The sequence below is a fragment of the Euphorbia lathyris genome, chromosome 8 (assembly GCF_963576675.1).
Source record: "Euphorbia lathyris chromosome 8, ddEupLath1.1, whole genome shotgun sequence".
Lineage (NCBI taxonomy): Eukaryota > Viridiplantae > Streptophyta > Magnoliopsida > Malpighiales > Euphorbiaceae > Euphorbia > Euphorbia lathyris.
In genome coordinates, this window is record NC_088917.1 from 83,386,551 (window position 1) to 83,397,934 (window position 11,384).

Sequence of the window (11,384 nt, forward strand, 5' to 3'; positions counted from 1 at the left end):
AAACTCTTAGAATTCTGGAGTTAAATTTACTAAATCAAAACTTCTTAGAATTCTGGAGTTAGGTTTTCAGTCAGTAATGATCGTGTCAGATGCCAAGACAGTTGTGGATAGTTTCCACTCATCCAAGGAGGATCTCTCGGATTTCGGAAATATTATAAAAGATTGTCAATTACTTTTTCAAAACCGACATGATATTAGCGTGTCTTTTCGTCCATAGTTAGCGAACATGGTAGCTCATACTTTAGCTAAAAATGCCATTTCCAATGCTAATCCTTTTACTTCTTTTACAATTCCTCCTTTTTCTGGAATCTGCATTGTATTCTATTCTGATGCTTTGTATTTTATTTAATGAGAAATCTCATTTCCCTTCAGAAAAAAAAAAAAAAAAATTCTTAGAATCAAATTTCATAATTAGTTTTCTAGTCTTCAAACATCTTTTTAATCATCCAAGTCCGCAAGCTTCATAATTAATTTTCATAGCCCCAATTTTCATTTTTCAAGGATGTACAGTTTGCTTAAATGACCAGCTAATAGAAAATTCAAAACTTTGTAGATGGCTGGCTACCAAACTACTTTATGATAATTAATTTAAGAAGCCCTACATAATTAAACTCGAATGCTGCATCTCTTACAAGTAGATAAGATTAAGTCACAAATATTTAAGAAATATAATTAATTTTAACGGGAATAAATGTCAAATCTAACTCTAACAATTAAACCGAATGTAAACTTACATCGAATGTTTTTAAACAAGATCAATTTTGATCACGTGGTATCGAAAATTTGTAAGACTTGCTTAACTGTTATTTAACTGTCATATCAGACTTTCCAAACAAATTTCTCAATAAATTGAAACAGTTTCGTAGATTTTTAGTAATTATTAATCAAGTAAACAACAACAATTATTACTGCATGGGAGGAATATTTGAACAAAAACGCATTTGCAATTAACACATAAAAATAATTAGGCAAAAAACATTATATGAGGCCTTTAATTTTTCAGTTTTTAGTTCATTAAGCCACTAATATTTTATTTGGATACATTAAGTTTCCGATTTTTGTTTTTTTATTGCATTAAGACCTTACTTACGAAATTAGTTAGTTCTAAACATTTAATTTAGTAAAAAATATATATGTAATTTCATTTGTGTTTGAAATTATATTTTTTACCGTTTGAAATAAGGTTTTATAGTTTGCCTATAGTCATGTTACACACATAAAAATCTATTTTCAACTGCTCTAAAACCGTGAAAAATGCATATTTTAAATGCAGGTAAAATGAAAAACTATTTATTAACCGAATTTTATATTCAAAATTATTATTTTTGGTCATTAGTGCTATATATGATCAAAAAATATAAAATAAAGACCTTAATGAATAAAAAATAAAAAATCAGAACTTGATAATGTTTTTTTTTTGTCAAATAAATAACTAACAAAAACAAATATTTTTTTTTTTTTAAAAAAAAAAATTTGCGCACAATGCGCTTACATTAAAGAAGAAAGAAAAATCCCCACCAAACCTGGATGTGATTCGAACCCATGACCTCCCAAGGCATAGGTAAGCTCTCAACCACTAGGCTAAGAGCTTCACCACACATACTGAATAGATAGTTACCTATGGATAATTCATCTATAAAAAATTAATTATGTTAATCTAATTTCGTTACTGCCAAAATTTCTTTTCTTTTAATTGATATTACAACGTAGTATACGAATGAATAGTATACATAGTTAAAATAATATATGCCTTCTATGGTTACTTTGTTTTTGACAAAGTACCATTACTTGATATGTTTTCACCATTGGATGATGGAGTATAAAATTAATCCAATGGTGAAAACACACAAAGTAAGGCTTACTTTGTCAAAAACAAAATAAGCATAGCCTTTACCTGTTTCATTAATATTTATAATACTTTTTTTTAATTATTAAATATAATACTTTTAATTGTTTTTCATAGAAATTTCAGTGGTCAAGTTTGCTAAGAAGTGGGGTAAGGGAATAATAGACATTAAGGAGTTTTTATTTTATTTATTATTATTTTTTTTTTTTTTTTGTACTTACTGCTTCAAATTGGAACTATATATATATATATATATGTAGTTTCAAATACTTTTATTTTATAACAACTCCTCAACACCTTTCTCAATATTGAGTGAGTCATGGAGAAAATAAATTCTTTTTCAGTCATAATTATTTTGTGTTTCATGTGTTTACTGAAATGCATAGATGAAAGCAAAGCCATAAGTAATATCAATGCTGATGAGGATGCGTTGCTTGCCTTGAAAGCTCGTATCACTAATGATCCTCAAAATCTATTAGCATCAAACTGGTCTAAAGATACATCAGTGTGCAATTGGATTGGTATTACTTGTGGAACTCGTCATCGCAGAGTTACGAAGATACTACTTGAAAACACCAGATTAACAGGAACCGTTCCTCCACAAATTGGGAACCTTTCATTCCTAGGCACATTCTCTTTATTCAATAACTCATTCCATGGCTCTTTGCCGGTTGAACTTTCCAATTTACGCCGATTGAAGTTTTTTCTCTTGGCATATAATCTTTTCACTGGGACTATCCCCTCTTGGATTGGATCTTTCTCCCAACTTCAGTTACTTGGTCTCGACACTAATCACTTTGGAGGTTAATTTCTTCTTTCCCTTATTTGTTACCTTTTTTCATGTTGTAAAAACATTTCAATCTTAAGCTTAATTTGGAGATTTAGTCTCAATGTACAACGGTGCAATCTTAAACCTAAGGTCTACTAGATTGTTCAATTTTAAACTTCATTAACAAAAGATGAATTTTTTTACCCAATAGGATGAAATGACCGTCTTTTTAATCTCCATTGACATAAATAATGTTTTAATGATGGGAATAATTTCATATATTAATTTTCATGTATCGTTACAGGTAGCATTCCCTTACAAATATGCAACTTATCAAAACTCCATCATCTTTATTTGGGAATCAATAATATTGAAGGTCAATATATCTACTATAAATAATTGTTTATATTACTCATAATTAGTGTCATCACTTCGATGGTTGGATTTTTCCATAGATAATCTAACAGCAATCTTTCATCAAATACATTTGCTCATATTCGTGCATTAACTTTTGTCTCTTACAATTTTCTATTTTAAATTCATGTGAACCTACTGAATTGCATGTGTAATTTAGTGAAACTTATATAAAATTTAATTAAAATTAAAAGTATAATTCGGTACAAAAAAAACATAGTAAAATAAAACATAATGAAATTAACCTAAAACACTAACATATATATGAAATTGAAGTTTTTAATTCCTTTTGGTATATATTATAGAAATAAAAGTTGAGTTTTATGATATTTAAAAATAATAATTCGTGTGTTTAATAAATATGAATAAGAGCCCATTTTATTGGGATTTAGAAGAAATTTACATTATATAAAATATATGACTAATTTGGTAAATTTTTGATATTTATATTAAATTAATTCAAATGACATGGATTAACATATTGAATTGACATGTAAAAAAATATTAATTATATGGTAACAAATGTATTTATTCTCAACCAAATTCATCTATCTTCAAGTTATGTTTAGACACTAAACATTTGCTTGATTAAATATTGTGCTTTCTATATAAAAAAATCATTTTTTATAAATCTTATTAGACACAGATAACATTTCTTGAGATTTCATTGGAGACTATTAATATGGAAAAAATCATCAGCCCCGTCCCTGAGCATGGACAGTAGGGGCGCCTGCCCAGGGCCCAAGGATGAGAAGGGCCCTAATTATAGTGATGCATTAGTACCTATTAAATTATACTTGATTAAATTAAAAAAAAATATAGTTGACGTTGACTTTAGATTCTTTCCAAATTAGTTTTTCCAAATAAAAAACGTTGGCATCAGTTATTAAATAGTCTTTCTAAATTCCCTAATTTATCTCGGATTCTTTCCAAATTTCCTAATAAAAACTTTGGGCATCAATTCCTTAATTTATCTCAAAGTATTTCTATAATTATCTTTCCCACCTATCAATCCCAACAAAAATTTATAATTTATCTCTCCCTTTTTTAATCACACTCCAATCCCAAAGAATATTAAACAGTAATATTATCCTACATCCGCAGTTCATTTCAATTCATCAGCTATATAATCAATTTTGTTTTCTAATCACCTCACTGTGAAACTTCCAATTACTAATAATCTTTTTTGTTGTCTTTGAGAAATTCTATCAGATTCTGATTGACTCGGTCTTCAAAAGAAGTTTCGGAAAAATGTATCAAAATCTTCCAATTTCAAGAACTTAGGTGCTAAACCTCGTTAAATGATGTGATTTTCAAATTTGGTTTTTCACTTTTCCGTTATCATGCTTTGTATTGTAAAGAGCATAAAATCTATTAGAACTATTTCATAATTTATTAAATTTAAGAAATTTACTTCTAGAAATGTTCATAGACATCATTTTGTATAAGAAATTGGGTACTTAAAGCAATATAAAATGTTTTTATTAGATATTTTATTAAATGTAACAAGAAAAGTGTCATTTTTAAGTAATCTTCTTTTATATACTTTACTTTTCTACTTATTTTTTTTTAATTTCCGCTTATTTATTAGGGTCCCATTTGGTAATTCGCCCTCGGGCCTCTAAAATCTCAGGATCAGCCCTGAAAAGCATCATAAGATCTATAATCATTATGATTTTGATGTATTAAGTTCTTGAAATTTTTATTTTTGTTTTTGTTAAGTCCCTCATAATTCAAATGTATTTTGATTTTCATTTATAATAGTTTAAAAATAATTTTTTTTATACGTGTGATATGATATTATTGAGAAAAAATAAAATGAGTGAATCTTATTTTCAATTTGTAAAAAAAAAAATATAATTTTAAACACAAATAAAATAAGTGAATTTATATTAACTAATGTTTATAATTAGCTAATTTGACAACCAAGGGACTTAATGTGAATTTTTTTTTTATAAAAAAAAAGTGACATACAATATGAATCTCCTTCAAGGAAGGTTCTTTTATACATAAGTATATTAAAAATAGACTAATTGACCTAAACAGATTTTGAATTTTCATTCGGAATCTAGAAAAGAAAATATAGCACATTAATGGAAAATAGAAGCTAATCAAAGAAGCATATATCTGTTATATTTGGTTGCTACAATTTTTTTAGTTGTTGGCTAGGCAAAGTAAGTGGATAAGGATATTTTATCTTCACCAAAAGTTCCTAAAGCTATAAAATGTTTTTGTAGAAATCAATAAAATTAAATTTCTATAGTCTTAAGGATTAAGAATGAATAATTTTAAATTTAATGAAATTGCATACATTATTAGAGGAATCAGATTCTCCGACTCAAATGAAGGATTTTCTATAGAAAAATTTATACGTGTTGTATACACATTGACAAGTTAAAAAATCATTTTATTTATTTATATATCAATTTTTATATGGACAGTCCTCCATATATATTAGAAGATCCGATTGCTTTAATAATTTATCGTAGAACTGAGCCAAATTTGGTCGAACAGTTAATTCTCCTATGAAAGATTCAATTGGAATGTTGCAAATAGCATAGTTCTATGACTATGAACAGAAAAATTGAATAAATATTTTAAATTATACATAAAGTAACTCTATACATAAACTATAACTCCATATAGATAACATCTATTTACAGTTACATATTCTACTTATAATCTCATGTGTGTGTATATATATATAACTAACAAATGAATTAAATTAATCAGTTACAAATTTATCCTTTGATTTTTATAGGAGAAATTCCAAAGTGCATTGGTAATCTTATAAATTTGGAGACATTAGCCATGGTAAGAAATTCCATTGGTGGTCAAATTCCTTCATCTATTGGAAATCTTACCGCATTAAGGACTCTTGACTTCGGAGAAAACAAATTGACAGGTATTTATCCGTACTCGTAGATGTTTTAGAATTAATCTAAATTCAATCTTTACTATTTTATATGAAACTGTTAAATCTTTATACGTACTTGCATTTACATACTTAAAAGTTAATTACACCTTTTACTCCCTAGACCTGTCTAAAAAAGTTAACTATCCCACTGTACTTTGAAAAAGTTGAAATTCAGAAGTCTATTGTCAATTTACAAAAATTTGGAGATATTAACCATACGGAGTAAGGACTTCGTTTAATAATACTTTGTTATCAGGTTTTTTATTCTGATCTGGTTGAGGTGGTTTTCATTTACCAGCACAAAATTTCTATTAGTAATAAAATGTTTTAGAATCTAGTTTGATTCTTCATTATGATGAAATTATCGAGACAATTGAAAATATATTTTATATCAAAGTATTGAATCTTGATACCTACTTAGCAGTTACATATTATCAATGGAACTTAACTAACCAATTTGAACCAATTTGTTAATATGTACCGTAAGTGCAAAAGATCAAAATTTTGAAGACTAAATTTTACAAATATGGAGTAAGGACTAAGTCTAACAAATTGGACATCAAGTTGTCTTGAGTGCTAAGATTTAGTGACTATAAATGTGTTTTCTTATATGAGCATTAGGTAGAGAGTTGTAGTAATTTTTTATATATATTTTCTAGGAAAGTTCTTAGTTTAGTGTGATTTTCATAGGTTTAATGTCTATTTATACCCTTAAACTTGGCACATTTTGTCTATTGACACCCTGAACTTTTAAAATAACCTATCACACACTTATAGTTGGCTTTAAAAACCTATTACACACTTATAGTTAGTTCATTCGGACCTCCTACACACAAAATCATTGATCTTTTGTCTTTAACGAACAAGTTGGTATACGTGTTATAGAAAAAAAGAAAAGCGCGTGAATTCGTTCGGTATGCCACCTCATCTGTCAAAGACGAAAAATCAACGATTTTGTGTGCATGAGGTCCGAATGAGCCAACTATAAGTGTGTGATAGATTTTTAAAACTAACTATAAGTGTGTCATAGGTTTTTAAAGTCAACTATAAATGTGTGATATGTTATTTTAAAAGTTTAGGGTGCTATTAGATAAAACTTGCCAAATTTAGGTGTGTATATATGCATTGAGGTCCGAATGAGCCAACTATAGGTGTGTGATAGATTTTTAAAACTAACTATAAGTGTGTCATATGTTTTTAAAGTCAACTATAAATATGTGATATGTTATTTTAAAAGTTTAGGGTGCTATTAGATAAAACTTGCCAAATTTAGGTATGTATATATGCATTAAACCGATTTTCATAATTATATTGTAAATTGTTGGTTGTGGCTATGTCATGGATGTAGACACAAATTAACCATTACATAACATGTAAGCAATTATAAAATTATAAATTTGGAGGACACAAATTACTTTTTGACTCTTTCATATATTTAAGTTACAGAACACGAAAAGAAACAACTGAATAAACTTCAAAGAATTTCTATTGGCAAATTGCACTTTCTTCTTCTTAATTCATTTCTTATTAAATTTTTTTGGGTAGTTAATTTATTAGTCCCTATATTTTGACAAAACACACGGTTTAGTCCTTGTATTTTCAAAAACACATGATAAAGTCCCTAACTTTTTTCTCAATGAACTGTTTAGTCCCTAACATTTTTCTCGGTGAACTGTTTAGTCCCTGCCGTTAGACTCTCATGAAGATTTTGTTAGTCAATTTGGATTTGCGATCTTCTTTTCATTTCCTTTAAACTCTAATGCATCTGAAATCAACTTTGAATGTTCTTCTTCTTGATTTTCTTCTTAATCGTTCAAATTCGTATGCATTGGGTCTTTTCTTTTTCTTGTTCTCCATACAAATAACTTCTTTTAAATTAGACTTTCTCTTCTAAAGTTTGAAGGTAAATAGTAAAGGGTAATTTAGTCATTTCTGAAGTCATAAACGGTAAAAAAAATATAACAAACAGACGGAAGGACTAAACAGTTCATTGATAAAAAGGTTAGGGACCTTACCATGTGTTTTTGACAATACAGGGACTAAACAGTGTGTTTTGTCAAAATATAGGGACTAATAAATTAATTACCCATTTTTTTTTTGTATAATTCTAGTTAATAGAAAATCCAATTTGCAGCCATTTTAAGTCTATGAGAGACCAAGTTTATCATATTTCTTTTTCATTTAAATTATATACTTTATATACAATTGAATTGCAAAATTTTACATTAGTAAAAATTGTTTTATTATTAAAAAGTTATTCAAGTAACCTTGTGTATTGTAAAGTTCATTCATCAATAAGAAATCTAGTTGGATAGAAAATTGAAGTTTGGAAGTAGGGAGGAAGATTTCAATTACTAGAAAAAACATGGGTCTTAATAAACAACACACCTCTTAGGCAGTATATATAACTCTTGGACAAAACAACATGACTCTTAAGAAACAACATAACTCTTAGGAAACATACATAACTCTTGGATAATACAATGAACCAAAATTCTTAACTTTGGAGAAACCATGTTGAAAAATGACAAATATATATTTGTACTTCTATGAGATGTTAAATTTGTTATTGGGTTTAAATATATATCTTCCTTCAAATTTTAGTTGAATTTTTTTATAAACACAATTTTAATTTAGAATTTTTCAAATGAATTGTGACGGCAGGCAGCATTCCCTTTGAAATGGGTAACATTGCTTACCTGGAGGAACTATATCTCGGAGTTAACAACCTTGATGGAATGCTTCCTTCCAACATTTTTAAAATTACAACATTAAAGAATTTAGTGTTAGATACTAATAATCTCTCAGGCAGTCTTCCTCCAAGTTTTGGTCTCTATCTTCCCAACCTTGAGGGAATTTATATTGGAGACAATAATTTCCATGGTCCTATTCCCATATCTCTCTCTAATGCCTCTAAACTCACTGAGATTGACTTGGATTTAAACATGTTCTCTGGCATTATTCCAGTTGCTCTTGGAAATTTAAGAAAGCTTCAATTTCTCAATTTATGGAACAATCAACTCAATAGTCAACCTTTACTGACTTTATTTTCCTCATTGACGAATTGCAAAAAGTTGACATTTTTAGACTTGGGTAACAATCCATTGAAGGCTACTCTACCAATTTTCATAGGAAACCTATCTTCTTCCCTCGAATATTTTAAAATGTATGGTTCTGGACTAATAGGAACCATTCCCAAGGAAATTGGAAACTTAACTAGCTTGATTTCATTGAATCTAGGAGATAACAATTTAAAAGGATTCATTCCTAGGACAATTAGAAAAATGAGGAAGCTTCAAATATTAGATATTGAGTTAAATAGAATCCAAGGGTCCATACCTACTGAATTATGTGGTTTACAGAGATTGAGTGACATATATTTTGGGGGTAATAAGCTCTCTAGAAATATCCCGTCTTGTTTGGGTAATCTCAGTTCTCTTAGAAAGCTCTATTTGGATTCTAACAAACTCAATTCTACTATTCCATCAACTTTTTGGAGGCTTAAAGATGTGCTTGAACTCAAGCTATCATCAAATTCCTTAAGCGGTGATCTTCCAATAGATATTGGCAGTTTGAGAGCTATTACATTACTTGATTTGTCTAGAAATCAATTATCAGGTAGTATACCACCCATCTTTGAATGCCTTCAAACTCTAAAGCGTCTCTCTTTATCTAATAATAGATTGGAGGGTTCCATTCCTGAATCATTTGGTGATGCTATAAGTTTGGAATTTATAGATTTGTCATTCAATAATCTCTCAGGAAAAATACCCAATTCCCTAGAGAAATTAAAATATATCAAGGATTTTAATGTGTCCTTCAATGAACTACAAGGAGAAATTCCTAATGGAGGGCCGTTTATGAACTTAACAACCCAATCATTTATAGGAAATAAAGGACTTTGTGGGGCACCTAAATTCCAAGTCAATCCATGCAGAACTAGCAATGAGAACCATTCAAAGAAAATCAAGATAACACTGGTTGCAATTGTATTAACAACTTTGGCACTTGGAATTGTTATTGTTGTCCTAATTTGGCATTGGAAAAGGAAAACAAGATTGTTGACTCACCAAGTGAATTTTCCACCTTTACCAATATGGCAAAGAATTTCTATTCATGAGCTTCAACGGGCAACAAATAAATTTGATGAGGTGAATTTGCTTGGCAAGGGGAGTTTTGGTTCGGTATATAGAGGGAATCTTTCAAATGGCTTGTCCGTTGCAGTTAAGGTTTTCAATTTGGAGTTAGAAGGAGCATTCCGGAGTTTTGATGTGGAGTGTGAAGTACTGCGTGAGATTCGACATAGAAACCTTGTGAAAATAATCACGAGTTGTTGTACCACTGAATTTAAGGCTTTAGTCATGGACTTCATGCCTAATTGGAGCCTGGAAAAGTGGTTGTATTCTCACAACTACTTTTTGGACATTTTTCAGAGATTGAACATAATGATTGATGTTGCATCAGCAGTTGAATATATTCATCATGGTTATATGACTCCTATTGTTCATTGTGATTTGAAGCCTAGTAATATCCTTCTAGATGACGATGTGGTTGCTCATGTAACTGATTTTGGCATAGCGAAGCTCGTCGGAGAAGATCAATCTTTCATACAAACTATAAATCTTGCAACTATTGGATACATGGCCCCAGGTGATGTTTGATTTTCTGTATATATATTATACTTGAAATAGTAATTTATTGTGCGACACTAATTAAAACAAATTTTGATGCAGAGTATGGATCAGAAGGACTTGTTTCTATAAAGGGTGATATATACAGTTTTGGTATTCTGTTGATCGAAACTTTCACAAGAAAAAGGCCTACGGATGAGATGTTTAACGAAGATATGAGTATGAAGAAATGGGTTAAAGATTCAGTACCTTCTGGAGTCACTCAACTTGTTGATCCCAATTTGCTTAGGGTCAACGAACGACATTATTTGGCTAAGATAGATTGCACATCTTCAATTATGAACTTAGCCTTAAAATGTTGTGTAGATGTACCTAAGGAGAGGATTGGTATCAAAGATGTTCTAATTACTCTCAACAAGATCAAAGTTAAGCTTCTCAATGATGTTCAATTAACTTAATAAGTATGTAATCATTCATATATTAAAATTAATTTATGGTGTTAATGCTTTACTTATTTTTTTTATTCTAGCAATTTGTCATAAATAAATATCAGCTTTATAGTATCAACAGAATTTTAAACACTCGGTATTTCTTGGTTTCAATATTTTTGTTCATAGTCTTGCAAAGTGTTTCCTTATTATTATTTGGAATAAAATGTAAAAATATCAATAACGTTTACAGTCAGAAACAATTTTATCCATAACGTTAGCAGGTAAGAGCAATTTCACCCCTAACGTTGACAAGTTGGGTCAATTTCATATATTATTATGTAACACATATATTTTGTTTCTTATTCTATACCAATTA

The 11,384-nt window shown here is 29.0% G+C and overlaps 1 protein-coding gene across 2 annotated transcripts; it reads left to right on the plus strand.

Moving 5' to 3' along the window:
• Window positions 1–2,123: 2,123 nt before the first annotated feature.
• Window positions 2,124–11,140, plus strand: LOC136202433 (probable LRR receptor-like serine/threonine-protein kinase At3g47570). Of its 2 annotated transcripts, XM_065993043.1 has the most exons (5): window positions 2,124–2,649; window positions 2,920–2,991; window positions 5,791–5,934; window positions 8,611–10,596; window positions 10,680–11,140. In XM_065993043.1, exons 1-5 carry the CDS (start codon window positions 2,166–2,168, stop codon window positions 11,033–11,035), a joined length of 3,042 nt encoding a protein of 1,013 aa, XP_065849115.1. In that variant the 5' UTR covers window positions 2,124–2,165; the 3' UTR covers window positions 11,036–11,140. The 2 variants fall into 2 exon arrangements, with proteins under 2 accessions (XP_065849115.1, XP_065849116.1); XM_065993044.1 differs by lacking the exon at window positions 2,920–2,991 and having other exon boundaries at window positions 2,125–2,649.
• Window positions 11,141–11,384: the final 244 nt, after the last annotated feature.

Coding starts and splice junctions, on each gene's coding strand:
- LOC136202433 (XM_065993043.1), top strand. CDS start 2,166: ATGGAGAAAATAAATTCTTTTTCAGTCATAATTATTTTGTGTTTCATG. Junction 2,650..2,919: donor CGACACTAATCACTTTGGAG/GTTAATTTCTTC, acceptor GTATCGTTACAG/GTAGCATTCCCTTACAAATA. Junction 5,935..8,610: donor CGGAGAAAACAAATTGACAG/GTATTTATCCGT, acceptor TTGTGACGGCAG/GCAGCATTCCCTTTGAAATG.